This window comes from Zonotrichia albicollis, chromosome 11, assembly GCF_047830755.1.
Source record: "Zonotrichia albicollis isolate bZonAlb1 chromosome 11, bZonAlb1.hap1, whole genome shotgun sequence".
NCBI lineage: Eukaryota > Metazoa > Chordata > Aves > Passeriformes > Passerellidae > Zonotrichia > Zonotrichia albicollis.
Genome location: NC_133829.1, coordinates 9110870 through 9129394, shown reverse-complemented (window position 1 = coordinate 9129394; position 18525 = coordinate 9110870). Strand labels below are relative to the sequence as shown.

At 36.4% G+C, this 18525-nt stretch overlaps 1 protein-coding gene across 5 annotated transcripts in view; it reads left to right on the top strand.

Annotated features, from left to right (window-relative positions):
- EFL1 (elongation factor like GTPase 1) overlaps positions 1-18525 on the top strand; it is a 244496-nt gene that overhangs the window by 208892 nt on the left and 17079 nt on the right. For all 5 annotated transcript variants that reach the window (XM_026791297.2, XM_074549267.1, XM_074549268.1 and 2 more), the window contains 2 exons: positions 14926-15057; positions 17473-17620. In XM_026791297.2, coding sequence (XP_026647098.2) covers positions 14926-15057; positions 17473-17620 — 280 coding nt within the window. The remainder of the gene's footprint in view (positions 1-14925; positions 15058-17472; positions 17621-18525) is intronic.

The following is an 18525-nucleotide window of genomic DNA, read 5'->3' as shown; positions in this document are numbered from 1 at the left end:
GAATGTGTCCAATTACCAATGCAGAAAAGAAGTTCTATATTAAAAGAATTTGAGGTTTTGCAGTGTTATTTATGGAAAATACATCTCTCTTGCTACTTTGATGGTGCACATGAATCAAATCCTGAAATCTTTGAAAAGATGTATGTACTTTTAATCATCTGGCTATTCCTTTCTCTGTTTTTGGCAGATAAAGTTCAATTTCCATCAGATGAATTAAGTTGCATCTTCATTGCACAGGTAGTCAGTTAATGTACTAAAAGGTAGTTGTGAAATGTAGACATTTGTCAGTATCAAATCATGGTATACTTGGGGGCAGGTAACTAAATAAAATTATAACTGGAATACTGCCTTGTAGGTGTCATTTAGGCTTGACTTTTACTCAAGTGTGCAGTTGCAAAGATAAAAAAGGCTGTAAAAGATGACATTAAATCATAAAGTTATCCATGTGGATAATCATTGTTTTTAGTATCATAGAGATGTATTTCACCTGTGTGTGCACCTCTGTTGCTAACGCAGCTTCCCTCTTGCAAGGCCTCAACTACAGTCCTGCTTCTTTTTCTTTGCGCTCTTGAGCACTGTGCTTTTCCGAACACAACCCAAATAACTCAAATTATTGCATTAATGATAGAAAATATTCTCATTCATGGTATTTATACTTCTGCAATTTACCATGTGTAGCACTTTGGGCAGGGGAGGAGAAACTTGGATCTAGAAGTTACTTTAGTTGTCTCAAAATGTTTCTGTGCCCTGAAGTGATGGATAAATAAACATGGTTTTTCTAGGCAGTGTAGGCTTTATTATTACATGTAGTTTGTCACTACTTTTGCATAGTTACTCACTTCTGAGTATTTTCTTTAAAATCTTTCCATTTTCACCTTTAGTACACAGGAAGTTGCTCTCTGTATGTGTTTGGCAATAAAAGATTTACAGTTCTTGTGAATATCTAATGTTCTCTGTTTCTGTGTAAAATCTTTTCTAAGGTTCTGCAAATTTGAAACTCCTTTATGTAAATTTGATTGAATAAGGCTTTTCCCCATCTTTATACTTTAAACAAATACCCTGTGAACAAAACAGTTTGAAAGAACAAATTTAGAGGTTTGCTGTACATATGTTTCAAGAAACTGAAACTCAGTGGTTTCCACTGAGTTTCAGTTTCTTGAAACATATGTACGGCTCTCTGATAAGGATTATATTTTGATTTGTATATGAAATATGTCAGTATTCAGGGCATCTGAGTTATGATGATTCCTTGACAAATTTGGGTAATTAGAGAATTGTCATGTAATTTACATGTTTTTTACAAGAACTGGCTATAGGAACCAGTTATCTTGTTTTATTCTTAAACTGTTTTCTTACTCCCATTTAGCATGAAGCCAGAGGGCACTGTTTTTCATACAATACAAAAAGTTCTGCTATTTCAGCTTTGGATGAAGGTCTCATATGGATTCTCAGTACTGTCAGTGTAGTGGAAACTTTGGATTATAGTTTTTAATGTACATTTCTTCATGCAGAAAATCTACAAATGTTTTGACTCTAAATTAAATTAATCTCACTGAGTAGTCTGAGAGCCAAAAATCTGCAATCAGCATGGTTCCTACTTATTAGCTCCACTTGGAAGTGTACAGGTTTCAGAGGCAGTGTAGTGATAAGTAAAGCCACTGCCATGAAAACGTCTTGTTCAGCTGCTTTTTGTTTTTTTTTTTGACACTTTCTTTGTCCTGAGAAAAGCTACTGTTTTATAGAAAAGGAGCTCCTCTCTGAATGTTTCTTTAACTTTCATGGCTACACTAATTGCCTTCTGCTCAGAGTAATAGCTGGACTGTAGAAATTAGGCTGGACCTCCCTCAGCTGTTTTTGGAGTGTTAAAGTGGCTCTGAAATTGACCCTTTTTCCCCTAGGCTCCCCAGCCTAAATGTTACTGTTAACCTCTTGTTTTCTCTTTCTATTCCACCTTTCTCTCTCTATTTCTATCTGTTATTCTACCTCTGCTTTTAATTTTATTACCTTAGTTATCTCATGTCAGTAAAGTAAGACTATATGAGAATATTTTAGTTAACCACAACCTAAGCAGACGGAAAAAGCTTTTCTTTTAAATGGCATTATTTATGCAAAACCACTAAACTGTGAGGGTAATTTACTTGAATGTGTTCTAAATTCCTGGAGCACTTCCTAATGTGAAGTGTAGGGGGGAGAGGAACGGGATTCCTGCTTTCCCACCTGGTGTGGAGAAGTGTTCCTCTTACTGTGTGGTAGCCCTGTAATACACAGCGTCCTTACAAAAAATAAATAAATAACATCTGTGGCTGTGAAATGCCTCCACTTCCACATTTGCAGAAGCCTTCATTTATTGCTTTGGATATTTCTGCTTTGCTTCCATTGTCTGTTGTTACCAGAGCTTCTTCAAGGAGTTCAAAGAAAGCAGTGAGGGTTGCACTGAGGGCACGGGAGTCAGAGTGGGGAAGACCAGTTTGGAGTTGTTTTTGCACATAACCCCACTGAAGGGACATGATTCACAGAGAATCACAATCCTGTTAACAAACAGCAAGGTTCAAAAGTCAAGAGCCTGTTAACAAAGGCTGTGTTTCAATGACTTATTTTCTAAATATTATCCCAGATTTGGATGTTGTTGGTGTCTCAGCTGAAACTGCAGAAGTGTTGTGAGGTTGTTTGGCCTGTGTCAGGCTGTGAGTCATGGAGCTGGCTTTGTCTGGGCTGTGAACTGTGGGGGGGACTTAAGGCACAGCTATATTTAGGATTATCAACTGATGTCAAACTGTGGAGCACTGCTAAACAACACTGTTAAAGGGGCAGCACTGGATAGTTTAGGTTCAAAGTTTAGATTGTTTGTAGTGCTTTTTAATTTAGTAAATAATGGGAAAAGCTGATATTTACTAGAAGTATTCTGCAAACCAAGCAGTGTAAGTTTCAACTCCATTTATATTTACCTAGTAAAACTATTGCAATTTCCTGGTCAAAATGGTATGGTTTGAAAATAGCAAGCCTAGGTAGTACTTCTAGTTTTACATCTTTCACAATCTGAATGGGTGAGAACATTATGTATAAAGAATTGTTAAATTCCAGTCATAGACAGGAAATAATGTTTGAAGGGCTGTAAACATTGAGTTGCCTTAAGATGCAGAACACTTGCTCACCTTACTTTGATTGTATTTTAAATTTTGTCATTAATGCCTGGAACCAAATTTAGATATCTTTTTGCATCTAATTAAGACTTAAAGAAGTATGGTTCTTTTCTAAACTTTCTTGCTTCCTACTACCTAATTCCCTCCAGTGAGATCTGTTATGTATAGGGGTAAAATTCAAGAGTGATTTTTAAAAATTAGAAGTTTCATTTTCCAAGGCTGCTCCTCTGTCGTGACTGTCATGGACTGTAGCTAATGGTTTTTTGTGAGGTTTTACATTTGATAACCTCCATGTATGTTTTGGTTGATAATTCACCTAATTTGGTGGAGAGAATTTTATATTGCAGTCTTTGCTTCTGGTCCTTGTCTGTGTAAAAACAGTGAGATTGCAGTAGGACAACTGCAGGGAGTGTAAGGACCCCAGCTGTGATGAGAGTCAAGGTTTTTCCGACAGAATAGAAGTAATTTTTGTCATCCCAATAAACTGGAAGTTGGAAGTTTTTTTCTAAGACTCTTGATGTTGGTTTAAGTGCACTCATATTGTCTTGAATGTAGCCAGACCTGTGCTGAGACAGTGTATTGGTGGGAAAATAGAAAAGCTCCACTCTGAGTGTGTAAGTTTTACAGTTGTTTAAGTTAATGTATGGGACATTAGTCAGTCAGTCTGTTACTGACATTTTAAGCTTCAATGAAATGCCAGCTTTGATACAAGTCTGTTTCAGTGACTGTGTTTCTGAAACATAATATTGAGCAACTAATACTCATCCAAAGGCTTGATGTTTTCCAAGTGTCATATGTTAAGATTTGTACAATATTGAAGTATTGGGTCACCAACTGGTGTGAGCTGCATGGCTGTGAACTCGTTACTGTAAATGAAAATGCAACCTGCTGGTAGTTCTTGTTCCATCACTTATTGCACTTACACAAAGACATTCATGCCCAATCCCCACTCTTTAGCCTGCTGGAGCTGATGAGGACCAGGCAGTTGAAAGCACACGTGATTGAGAAGCTCTCAGAATGGGATGTAAAACGTCTGGAATCCCGATGGTTATATTTTTCGGAGCTTTTGCACAAAAGAATAATTGTTTTGTGATGTTCAAAAAGAAAGTTCTCTGAGCAGTGTTACTAACAAAGCCTGGATTCCTGTGGACTGATGTCCTTAAAATCCTCAGCTCCCCTCTCTGCTGCAGTTGTGTCCCAGTTGGCCGCGGGGCTGCGCGTGCTGGTCGCCAGGCAGCTGCTGCAGGCAGGACATACAATGATCGTGTTTGCCTGCCCTTTCTGCAGTGAGATCACCAATTTTGGTCTCCCTTCAGTACTTAGCCAATGATTTTACATAACTTGTGGAAACTTAATTACACCTGAACCCTCTGCTCTCTCTCGCTGGTGAGCTTAGTGGAAGTTGACAACATGTTTAGAAGTTGTTGAGGGGAGGCTGTGTGATTACAGGAGTTGCGTTTACTTTGGAAATGGGACTAAAAACATACTCCATTTTTAACAGATTCTTTTGTGTCCACAGTGCCATCAGGAAGTATGACATACTGTGTTGAAAGCCTTGCCTCTCAACCAAAAAGAGTCATTTCAGTGCTCAGGCATTTTTAGCAGAAATGCCTCTCATTTTTAGTAAAAAAAGGTTTGTCTACCTGGAACTGATCCAAGGTGTTTAAACTGATATAGAGCAGTGGCAAATGGCCACATTTCTTCTGTTCAGAAAAGCAGCTGACTTGTTTTTTGGTTTGTTTTTTTTCTGTGTGTTTTAAGGTTTTGCTTTGTCTTGAAGCAGCATCTGAGCCCTGCTGCTGCCTTGGGTGACACTGGATACTTCATCTGTGGGCTCTGCTGCTTAGGCAGCACAGTGTCAGCCAGCCTGGCCTACTCTGGGAGGGCACAGAGGTGGGGCATGGACACAAATAAACTTTTTTGACAGCCTAGAGGTGTTAAACTGCTCCGTCTACATAGATGAGAAAGAGAGACAAGATCTCTAACTGGTTTTTGGAGATGCTGGTTGTTTAACCTGGTGTTGTGGTTGGTGTCATCATGCCATTGGGGTTTCACTAGGATTAATGTGTTGAGTTGCCTGTTCTTGGATAAAATGTCAGAAGCAGCCTCTTAATGCTTTGAGAGTTGAGGGAGTGCAAATTGGGTGAGAGGGAAATTTGCTTTTTATTAGATTAGTTTTACTCTGTTTATTTAGTATCCTGAATTGTCTCACTGAGAGTCTGATAAATGCTGGTGCTGGGGAGCCAGAAGTGGGGACAGGCTTGGTGTTTTAGGGCACAGCTGGCTGTGGGTCATCCCAGCTGTGTTTGAGATGGGGTTCTCAGACTGCTTTTTGGGGTGGGGTCTCTTTTCCTTTTATCCTTGAATGCAAATGAATTGCATTCCTGAAGTGGTATTCCTGTAAGAAAGGGAATTAAAACACAGGGTTTTCCACATGTTGTGGTGTTAAAGCTCCAAGCTCTCTCCCTGGTATCTTTTGACACTTTGAGGCTTGTGCCTGTTTGTAGCAAATGAGGACAGCAGTGTTGGGGATGTTCTCAATGCATATAGACTCATGTGATAAAAATAAAATCAAATCTTATTAGTTGTTTTGTGGGGGTTTGGGTTTTTTAGCAACAAGGCATTAAAAATCAAGATTAGTTCTATTCAATATCTTAATTTTAAAATAGAGGAGTGTTTTAAAGCTCAGTTTAATAATGTGGTCCTCTGCACTAGTCCTAAGAATTCTCATACCTTAGGAATGTTTCTTTCCCATTTTTTTCTTGTCCTAGAGCTAATGGAAGTTAATATGTTGCAATATTTTAGGAAGTCAAAATTATGCAGACTGCAAATTACAGTAATAACTCTCGATGATACATTAACTGAAGTAATCAGAAATTAGGGTGAAAATTACAGTCTTCTTTCCTTTGGGGGAAAAAGGTTTGGAGGGATAAGGAGGATAAATAGCATTCCTAACTTTTAGGGGTTTTTTACATTTTAAATATACTTGATTTTGGTATGCTTAGTTTACTCAGAGGCAGACTGGCAGTACTACTTAACATTAAGCTGAGTTTTAAAATACATTGTTTAAATATAATTTTATGAAAAAATAAGAATTATTTTCAATCTGAAGTCAATATTAATGGCCCCATAACAGGTTTTTCATGTGGCAGCAACATTTTCCGTTCTTTTTTTTTACAATTTGAATGCATTTTCTGTTTATTTTTTAATTAGTTTAGCTGTTAAACTGGAGCCTGTGATAAATAGCTCATTATCAATAACTTCCTAGGCTGCTGATATAACAAGTGTATTTAAGACATCCCTGTTCCCTCTAATGCCATCTGTTTTACACCCGTTATGTCAAATAGTCCAAATCTGAGACATTTGAAAGGTGCTTTATTTGGTTAGAATCCTTCTGATTAATTATTTCCCAAAATATTACTGCTTGTGTAACTACAAATGAGCTACTTCAAGGTTTCTTTTAGCGTGAAGTGAAATTTTATATTCTTCTTTATCCATCTTGAAAATTACTGTATTTAAAGTAAACATCAATTTCTGTATAATGCAGACTGAAGCAGTCCATTATTCATGGTGCTTTGGAAGACTCTAAGCCATATTTCCCAAGGCAGCAAAATCAGGCAGCATAAATCACTTACAGACAGATGTGTTGGGGGTGGGGAGGCTGCCTTTAAAAGAGAGCATTAGGCAATGGGTCAGGTCTTGGAAAATTGAATTTTAATTAGTTACTTGCATGTCTTACAAGTTAACAGGATAAATGGTCAACGGCTCAGGCATTTCCCACAGGATATTGTACACATTTGGTAGGCAGTGTGCTGCTTGTGCTATCTGCAATATCCTCACAACTGGTTAGTCTGTGTTTGCTTTTATCTGATGTATTGGATGATAAAGGCCTTATGTTTTTTCTTCAAGTAATGAAATAGAAATCACATATATTGGGATTCTACAGTTAAACATAAATCAGCACGTGGATGGACAAAATTTAATGAGCTTTTGAACTAACTGCCATTGTCCTTTGTAACTGACACTTCTAGTAGTAGATTCTGATTTCCCCATGTACCTGGGATATGTAATGCAGAATTTGTAGGGATATGTTCATGTAGCTTTTTCTAGGCAAACATGACAAAACTTCCAAGACTTCTAAAATTAATTCTTTGCAAGATCAGTGCCTGAAGGCTTAATTAATTTTAACATCTTATAATTGATTCTGCAAAGTAACAGATGTTAGTTATATTTTACAATCTTCTTTAATCTACTGTTTAAGAAAACAGTGTATACATGAAGTCTGCCCATTTTCAGGAAGCATTGCAAGAACTGAATAAAACCTAAAATGGCATTTGCTCTTTGGATGGTTTGTAGATTATGCTATAACTAGTCTGATTTATGAAGAATTCATTTGATGTTATTGATCTATTAGCTGAGATTATTTTGCTCTGTTACAGGAAGCATTTGATCAAGAAATTAGGAAGAATTAAGTTTTCCTATCGTGCTGAAACCCCTAATGAATGTTAGATCTTAGTTCATTTGCATCTTGCTTCTAGTACTCTCATAAAAATAGTAAAATATTGTATGGGAGTTTTGTCTTCCCATTGTCTGCTTAGAAATAAATATTGAGCATTGCTACATGTTCAAGTGGAAAGGCTTTGCCTCCATCTCCTTTCTTTTAATGTTAAACAGTTTTCATGCTCAGTCAGATAGAGCACAAGTGATTCCATGCTTCCCTTACCAGCCTCAGGCTGCTGCCTCCCTCTCCTCTGCCTTCTGAACATCCATGCCTTCCAATGCAGGTGAAATATTTGAAAAAAACATTGAAATAAATTGAGAAATGATTGTTTTGATTAATACTTCTGATATCTATTCTCTTCATGATCCTATAACACGTAGTCCTCTTTTAATAGGTTTGTGGAACCGAGTATGTGTGCACAGCTAACATTTTGATGGTGGTCCTGCAAAAGATTGTTGTAGTTTTTTCTAATGTAACTAGCCAGAGAAGTTGGTTTTAAATAACTTTTTCCCCTTTTTAAAGTGTAAAATAGCAATATCAAATGTGCTTTTGCTAGATAACTGCTGGAGATTGGTCTTTTTCTTCTGCTAGCTTGAGGGAAGAAATTTGGATCTTTTGGTGTATGTTCCTTTTACAAACTTAGATATTCATAACAAGCCTAAGTCTGAAGTATTTTACCAAACACTTCAATGCTTTGTTGTTTTGTTAATGGATGAGAGTGTTGTTGGTGGTGGTGGTGGGGTTTTGGTGTTTAATTTTTTTTGTTGTTTAATAGTTTTCTAATTTTACCTGTCGGAACCAGCAGTGGATGTCCAGCATGTGTGAACATGCAGGGAGGCCTCCAGAGCTACACATGAATCATTTCTCATCTTCACAGAAAGATACACAGTCTTCAGAGAGTGTAGTTAAAGCTATGTTGAATAGAAGATTTTCTTTTTTCTTAGAGGATTGCTGGGCAATTTTTTTCCCTGCATAGGATGCTGCATAGGAATTCAGCTGATCTGTTTTCCAATGCACCATGCAATTTAATTTGTTTATTTATAAAAGCACATTTACTATTACTAAATGAAGACCCTCAACAACAAATCAGCATTTCAAAAGACTTGTAGATTATCAAAGTAAATATGTTGAACAACTATTCCTAAATTCCATGTGTTTGGGACAGCAACCTTTCTCAATTGGTGCTGAAGTTCTGGTAGAAATTTTTTTTAAAAATTTAGTAAATTCAGATGTGTTGCTGTCGGGTCAAATGAAAATAATCAATTTAAAGTAATTATAAATCTAAAATTTTGTTTGTGTTTCAGAAACCCTTGCAGAGTTTTGTATGGCACTAAATGCTTCCCACATGCAGTAATGGAAGCACTGATTTGACATACAGGCTGTAACTGAAGTGAGCTCCAGTGCCTATGTGGTCACATTGCACAGAGCTCTGTCCACATATTTACTGTTCTTCAGGATTGCTGCTTTCAAGTGATGTCAGATTGAGCTGGTGTGTGGAAAGGAATTTTAATGTGTGGGCTAAGGTGAATATATTGCATATATATTGCTGAGGACAGCTACTGACCATTTTATACAGCCACAAAAGGTACTGTTCAGTGCCTTTATCAAAAATGCTTTACAGTTAAAAGGTTAAAGTAGTTTTAATTGGAGTAAAGATTTTTTTTTTCTTTTTTTCCTGTGGAGCTACAAGTGTATTGATTTCATAATACATAAAGATGGATGCAGGCCTGTTACAGATCTGAGTATGAAATTCCTAGGTTTCTGTGCTAAAATGACACTGAAACATAAATGTTGAAAAATTGGAATAATTTTCTTCAGTCTTTAGCTCCAAAATTAGTATGGCATGATAAATGAAATAATTCTGTACTGTAAGAAAAACATGATTATTTGAAATACTTTCATCTTCTGTAGTTATTGGTCTCATTAAGCAGCTTAAGGAAATCAATATTTCATCTTGACTACAACTGTTTGTAAATCCAGAAGTTGGATTTGGAATGTTAACAGATTTTGGTTTAATTCTGTTTACTTTAAAGTAAGTTTGTGTTTTAGCAAGCGAATTTCTGACTCAGCTTTGGTGTCAGCTTTGTTACACAGACTGATTGCAGGTAGATCTCAAGCCATTCACTGTAATGTTTTAAAGATGTTACTGTTTATTGTAAAGGATATTTTTACAGTTTCCTTGAAATTGTTCATAGTCTCATCTGAAGAAGTATAAGAATGTTAATAATTAGAATTGTCAGCTCAATCAGCACTTAGGGAAATGTGTGTTATCATGCAGTCTAAGGGCCTAATGAAATATATGGTATTTTTTCCCAAAGATACTCAGCAGAAGATAACTGAGGCTGGTTTACTCATTATGTGTGTTTGCAATCCTTCTAGAAACTCTAATCTAGTAATGGGGTACTTTTGGGGAACGTGCTGTTAGAGTGTATTCTTGCTCTCCTGTCTGAAAGCAGAGAGCTTTGTTCTTTGAAGTGCTGTTTTTTTCCTGAAAGAACTCAGTGGGGTGCTCCAGCACTGTTTCATCTTTCACTTCCTGAGGATTCAGTAGTAAAGTACTGAGTTGCTTCTTGTGTCTAAAGCTGCTTATTGCATTCAGTGTCCTACCACAATCCTGCCCCTTGGGGAGAGGGAGTTTTGTTCTAGCATTATTTGTAATATGGCTGAGTTTTCTCTCATCTGATCAGAAAGTTAGGCTCAATTTCCCCTTGACTGCTGTGAACTGAAAAGTAAAATTTTATAATAATTACACTGAACACTTTGGTATTGAGAAACTGAATTCTTGTTAATCTCCAGTGCATACTCAGGTAGAACTTGTGTTTTTGAAACTCAGGAAGAAGCTGGGGCAAATGGTTCTACAGTCTGTTGGATACTGCTGATTTTTTGAGATCCAGTTCAGAAAAAAAATTGGGAAAGCAGAAAAAGAAATGTTTAATTAAATTTTCTGTAAAATGATTTGATCTGAGAGCTGCTGAAACCATACACATACCTTACAATATTCTTTTTTCCATACAAACAATTTCACTTGCCTAGAAACAAGTAAGAATTGAGGGGGAAGTGCACAATTAGAGATGAGAAGAGAAGGCTCACCAGCAATCTGTGCTAACATGTGGTGTGTATTATGGAAAAAGTTGATGAAATCTCAACTAGAATGTGATCTGTGTCTTGACTTACATTCCCTTCTCTTCTAGAAACAGTTTCTAATATAGAAAGGTCAAATTCTGCCCTCAGATGTCTCTCAGCAGTGCCCATGAGACACAAGAGAAACATGCTTAAAATCTGAGGTGATAAATGTATAATACAAGTTATTCTTAAGCCATAGTAGTTACTTGTCCCTGCAGTTAGTCATATAATCTCAGTGATTAGTAAAACCTTTTAAGATTCCTCTAATGTAAAAGGCATACTATTGTAACTGAATTTAATCCTACCAAAAGCCACTTTTTCTTTACAAAATCTCTCTTTTCCTTTTTTTTTTTTTTTTTTTTTTTTTAATTAGAGACAGTAATGAAAGGCTGGAGGCTGATGCTTAAAGTTTTTCTGGCTACAGAGAACCAATGATAGTCACCCAGTAGGTAATAGTGTGCTAATGGTATGATGTTTTATAATCTTCATCTGCATACTGGTAGAAGGAAAATTATTTGCATAGATTTGAGGAAGAATGATGATTGATATGGAAGCATTTTCCTAGATTTTTTTATTAATTTAATATTATTTGGCAAATATAGTTCGTTCTTCTGTTTGTTTTGGTTGACCTTTAGCCTGTTTACTTCAAGAATGAACTGGAAACATCTAGAGCCAATCATACTTTTAAGGTGAATTTGTTTTCTCATACATTTTTTTTCCATCACATTTTAAAGATTTTTTTTTTTTAAATGTCCCTCACAGGGCACAATAAAAATATTTGTATTACTGCTCAAAGAAAATTGTAGAGGTGTCATTGTGTTTGTACAATCCCGTTGAAACAACAGGCACATGCTCACTTTGAGATTTCAGATTGTGTGGATTTACAAATGTTTGCCTCACACCTACATAATTCACATGAATTACGGGGGAGCTTGCATGGTTTTCACTGTTCCATAGAGAAGTGCATGGAGCATTTAAACCAGGAGCTTTATATATTGTAAGGTCCTAATCTTTCTAAGGAGGTATCATTGATAAGAAATGATAGATTTCAGTGGAGACAGAGCCTTACTGGGAAGATTACCATCAGCTCCCTGCTTTCCTTAGTTCCTTGTGGTGTTAGTCCAAAGGCTGACAAGTCTCCATTCCTAAGCAGCCCGGGATTCCTAAGTGGTGATATCATCAGTGAGAGAAGATAAAGATCGACTGAACTAATGTGCTGAGGCTAGTAACAATGTGGCAGAAGTTAAAATTTAAACAGCTTTCATTCTTCTTTGTTTGATTTTTCACACTGCAAACTAAATTATTCCCTTATCTGATTGAAAAACTTCAGCGTGGTGGTGGTGTCTGCCTCATTTTTTTTCAACTTGAAAGAACGTTAAATGCCTAAATCTTTCTACATCAAGAGGAACTAATTACAGATACCTTGAAGTTGATCTTTTATGTGTTCAGATCTTTATAGCTGAATTGAGCTGGAAAAGCGTACTTTAAAGGCAGCAAAATTATTGTGTAAGGTGTAGTGGTTACCAGCAAGATATAGAAGTGAAAAGTAAATTGAGACTTGTCTTAAAACTCCTACTCCTTTTGAAAATTTCAGTCATGATGTTCTTATCTCTTTTTACCATTTAGCTTCTATCATATGCTAATATCTGGTGGTACAGGTAGGTATATACTTGATTTAGTATTCTTATCTTCTAGGGCAAGTCAGAGAAGGGACTAAATAAAAGAAGAACTTTAGTAAATCTCATATTTCACCACCTCTGTAATAATTCTCCCTGAACCATCATTTGGCCTACTTTTAAAAGCACAAACCACCAACCTCTGAAGGTCTTACTTACCATTATCTCACAGGCTTTTTTTAAGGCTTAATCTTTGAGTGATTTTTCTAAGACCTTTCAAGTAACATATTGATACACATCTGAGATTTGAGATCTCAAGTAAAGAACAAATTTCAGTGGTCTGGACAATAACTTTAAGATTTATGTATCATCATACTTAGTGGAATTCTTCCATTGATGACATGTGGTACTTTGGAATTAGTTCTGTTACCTCTAAAATTATTCAGAAAACACATTAGCAGTTACTTAGTAATCACGTTGTATAAAAAGAGTATCCAAGAATCTTTATAGATTTTTTCCAACATTTGTTCATAAGAATTTTTTAATTAAATAGATTCAACATGGCTGGACACAGTTCTCTGCTAGCTCACACACTTCAGCAATTAAAACACTCAGGTTGTAAGCCTAACAGATTTTCATGAAAACTGACAGCTTTTTATTTTTGGCGTATTACTGGTACCAGACTCTTATATTTCATGTATTTTTGCCTTCAAATGTGAAACAGAAGAGCAAAAAGCTTCAATTTTTCTTTACGACAGTAAAAGTACAGGAACGTGTTAAGAAAAGAGTGAGTCTATCTGAAGTAAGATTTGGTAACTTTATTTCTCTGGTTCACATTACACTGTGCAAAGAAGCTGTTCACCTCCCATTCTAAATCATTTTCATTTTACCAGCTGGAGAAGATCAGAATAAAATGGACCCATCCCTTTTCTCAGTCCCTGGTGGTGATGATGATCCAGCATTTGTTTTTCATTCAAACCACATGTTGAATAAGTGAAAAAGAGGAAATACATGCTGGTCATAGGTCAGGTGCAACACAGAGTTTATACAGATTTATTTTCTTTGTAGCATCTGCAATCCTGCATTTAAAGCCATTGAATGTTGTTCTGCTTCCAGTTATTTTGAGGCAGGTTTTCTTATATAATGACATTTTGGGTTTTGGATTACCCTGCTGGCCAGGCATCCAGCCTGCAGAGCTGGAGGAACAGCCTGATTCTGCAGCTGAATCTGCAACAGAACTCAAACTCCAGACCTCAAACTCTTGCATGATCTCATAGGGTGGAAGCTGACCCTCTTTGTTTCTGGCCTCAAATGAAGAAAGCTAAGCCAAAAAAATTTTTAGAAAAATGGAAAATATCAGGGTGATAATGGGGAGTAGGGGTGAAGAACTCCTTGGGCATGTAGGAGAGAATTAGGAGGAAGGAGCACAAATATCCTGCAATCTACAATGGGAATTTAATTTTTAAGCAGATACAGATTATGAGCTGAAGGCTTCAGTTTTCTCATAGCATTACAAGTTACATGCTCATTTAATTTATACTCCATTAGAACTGCAAAGCTCATTGCTTATGATTGAAGGAGCATCAGGAAAAGTGATTGTATAAATTGATATCAGCTTTATTTGTTGTCTTTATTATTCACACACTTCTAGTCGTGTTTTAATAGCTTTGACTAAATTATGAATGATGTGCAGTTGGTTAGGAATTTGAAGGCAATAATTTCACATTCTCTTAAATGTGCCAGCCAGCCAAAACTCAGTATTCATTTACAGCAGCTATTTTGCAGATTTATAGCTAATATTTTTTTCTATATTTTCTCTTATCACTACCATTTAATCTGACTTTTCTTCAGCTTGTCGGTATTATAATGTATAATAGAATGAAAATTAATAGCTTACAATGGGATGAATTCATTTTTTACAAGAATCAAGTTGGACAAAAAGTGAATCCCAAACGGGCATGAGGGGGTGGGAAGAAAAAAAAAAGCATTCTTCACAATAATAATAATGAAGCACTGGGGGAGGCTGCCAGCAGAGGCTGTGCAGTCTCTACTGTGAAGAGTGTTTAAACCTTGAGAAGAAGGTCCTGGGCAACTTGATCTAATTGTGAAGTTTGCCCTGCTTTGGCCTGGATGTTGCACTGGATGACCATTGCTGGCCTCGTGCAATCTTAATTTTTCTAAATTTAAACCACCAGAATTAAATCTGAGCTGTACAAAGGCTTGGACATACTAGAAGGGAAAAAATTCCTCATGTCCTTTCTGTTCTTCAGAGCTATAAACATGCCTTTTAAAATACTGAGGGAATGCAATGGGAACTGTGAGACTAAATATCAAATGTCACACCAGAGACTTAAGAACCCAGTTTACGGAGAAGTATCTTAACAGATATTTTATATGAACAGTGAAGAATTCTTGAATCCTCCTTTTGTAATTAGAATGATTCCACCTTTTATTAACTTGATGGTCAAGTTTTTAGTATCATTTAATATGACAGTTGGTGATCTTTTTTTGTTTTTTGCCTTTTTTGGTTTCCAATTTCTATTAGGAATAGGAGGCCTGCAAGATTTTGTGCTGAAGTCTGCAACACTGTCAACATCACCTGCCTGTCCACCATTTACACCTCTCAACTTCGAAGCTACCCCGATTGTGCGAGTAGCAGTGGAACCCAAACATCCAAGTAAGCTTCAGGAGGGATGGGGATGGTAACACCAGCTCAGTGTGGCTGCAGTGCAGCTTCCAGCCCTCAGTGATTTGGCTAGTTTATGAGCTAGCCACTGAATCAGAGACTTGCCCAATATAAAATAAACCCTCAGGTTGCCTGGAGGGCAGCGTGGGTTGTTCCAGCTGCCTCGCTCTGTCTCAGTAGGTGAGGGCACACAGGAGAAGTTGTTTTGCCCTTTTGTGACAGGTTTGTTCACAAGTCAGACACTGCATGGGCTAGCAGTTTACAGTGTTCTTTTATTGTGAAGGTGAGCAGATCTGTGGGTTCTGTCTGCTGCCCTTCTTTAATGGGTGTCAGCAAGCTTGTAGTACTGCTTCTTGATGCCCCCATCCCACTTCCTCCAAAGAGAGTGGGATACCTCTGCCTTTATTTGAATTTCAGCCCAATTTCCATCTGTTGTTGTAGCATTGGTAGAACCAAAATAACTGGCTTTATGTTCAGTTGCAAAATACTCTGACACTGAGATTACATGTTTTTTTAGAGAGCCATTGGACAGCTTGGCAGCTCTTTGTTTCATGCGTTTGAGTAACAGATAATCATATATTGTACATCCTACATTTGTTAAAGCAGTTTTGAAAGTATTGGAAATTACTGGTTCTGCAGATCGTAGTATTAAGTTCAAAATATTAAAGGAATGTAATTCTAGAACTACTGACCAGTTTGGGGGTAATTTTTGTTCCTTAAGAAATGAAGCTGGATCATTCTTGCATCATTACGTAGTTTCTCCTCCTCAGTAGCTTCTGAGTTTATGATCTGAACTAAATTTTTAGGGGGCCTGAAAGTGGTCAAACATGCAGAAGTCTCCTGAAAATTCAGTGTTGCTTGCAATAACAGGAACACAAACAAAGTGTGTCCATTGCAGTTGCCCAGAGAGCTGTGTGTAGTCTTGAGGTGGCCTTCACATGTTCTCACATGTGTGCATTGCACTGCCACATCAGACCTGCTTCAAAACTGCATCTGCTTATGTTGAAAAATGACTCATATAAATTATTTCTCAATGTACATTTTACAAAATTACTGCATGTCTTCACACTCATGTCAAAATCTTCCTTTATGATTGCCATAAGCTCAAAAAGAAAAAAAGTACTCATCATTCCATGAGCTTAAATGCAGAGACAAAGTTGAAAGTCTGTGTTCAACTCTGTTGGCCATGTGAAATAAAACTGCAGTTTTTCCACTTTTCATTTATTTTGTTGTTTTTCATGGATATTTTTTTTTGTTACACCCTTACAAGCTGAGCAATAAACAATATCATATTTCTTTTAATAGTCTCCAAGTGAATGACAACTTTAATGTCACTCTTCCTTCTGAATATGAATATACATTCCTGGAAACCCCTGGGGTATTCTCTACTGCCTGTGTAAAATAAAAAAAGAATTTCTAATTAATTTCTTTAAATTGTGTTCATTATGAAAGGCTGCTGACATGGGGTGTTTATGCATAGCTTTGATGTAATCTAGCCAAATTTGACTCAGCTGTGCTTGTTCATTCTCCATTAACTTTAAGACAGCTTATTTTAAACACCTTCATTTTAGGGACAGCTGTGATTTGTTTCACTGAAAAGCTCTCACATTCCTGATTTTTCCTCTTTTCAGATTTTAATTACTTTAAAGCTTTCTAGTGGCTTACAGCTACTTCAAAATCCTTCCTGTGCTTTATTTGCAGTTATGCCTTCTAAGTAATCCATATGGAATGCTTTTACTTTTATTTTAGTAAAGTTAATATTTATTTATTTGGAGCATTTTAAGCGTTAGCAGTTTAGAAGTTGCTACACTTAGTTATAAAAGATTGCAAGGAAATGAAGTTATTTACTGAAAGATGACTTTAAAAAGTTGTCATAGATAAGAAAGGTTATAATTTGATAATTTGTGAAAATGAGGAGTGAAATCTTGAATTTTTTAATCATTTAATTTTGATAAAATTCAGGGGTTTTATTGGGTGTGAGCTGTTCATGAGCTGTATCTTAAGTTAACTGTGTATAGGAAGCAACATAGCACAGTCATAGTCAATAGGTGACCTGTTCTACTGAACCTGCTGTAAAAACCTGTGTAAACAAAAAATGTGCAATCCATTGAAGTGTGGTGTTATATGGTTATATTTGTATGATGTGAATTTTGTCATCAGTACATAAATTGTTGGTGACAAATGCTCAGTGCAGCTTATGTTTTCAGTTGGTGCTCTCAAACCTCGCTGCTCTGTGTGACTCATAAGCAGAAAATTGCCCACTGAAAGTTTTTGTGTATTCCTAAAATACCCATTTGTGTTCAGGCTTCCATAAAAATGAGTGTTACTATTTCTCAGTTTAAGTCTATCCTATTTTGAGTATTCCTTTCCCAGTATTCCTTTGTTAATAATACCCTGTTTTGCCAGGTGATATGCCTCAGCTGGTCAGAGGGATGAAACTTTTAAACCAGGCTGATCCATGTGTGCAGGTTTTAATCCAGGAGACAGGAGAACATGTGCTGGTGACAGCAGGAGAAGTTCATCTTCAGCGCTGCTTGGATGACCTGAAAGAAAGGTTAGAGGGGCAAGGAGGAAGAAATATTTTTAGTTCAGTAGGTGTCTGTTGTATTTCTCTGTCAGATGGATATCTTTGATTTATATTCTGGTAAAATAGAGCTTTATCCACAAACAGTTTTTACCATTGAGTCATAAATGTACCTTTTTGTAGCTATAAAATTTATCTGTAGTTTGGCAGAAGCCACTAGTTCATTACTTCTATACATCTAACACAGACTTGGGGCACTTTCTAGAAATTACAAAATGCAGTACTTCCAAAAGTCTAATTAAGAATGTAATGTGGCATTTGTACAAAATAAAAACTGAGGGACTCATGTCTGAACTCAAAAAAATCATAAAGCACCAAGACCAAAATTGTATGTGCACACTCTATCCTGTGCCTTTTCTCACTGATTTTTTTTTCAAAGGTTAATCTGTTCTCATTCATGAGTAGTATTTTTTTTGCAAGCGCACATGCATATATTTAGTATCCTCTAATGTTTCTTCAAATGGCAGAAGAACAGATGTCTGTAACAATCCCTTCCTGTAACTTCATTTACTAAAGCATTTCTGATACTTCTGCCACATACATTTACTGGCATTTTCTTCGTAAACCAAAGAGCAAACCTGATGAGTGGTTGAATGTTTGTCTTACTGCACACATACTCATTTTAGTTAATATCAGAGAGCTGTAGTTTTTTATGAAAATTAGACTGGATCACTTGGAAAACTGGATGTATGTTTTAATGGTTATTCTCATTACAATTTACTGCAACGTATTTTTACTGCTTCTAAAAATTTATTATTTTTAATTGATACATTTTGCTCAAATGTAATATGTTTGAGCAAAACTGGTTGTGCCTGTCTTCAGCTGCAGTTTGCATAGCAGGATTTTATTATTGGCAATGGTCCAAATCTGAAAAA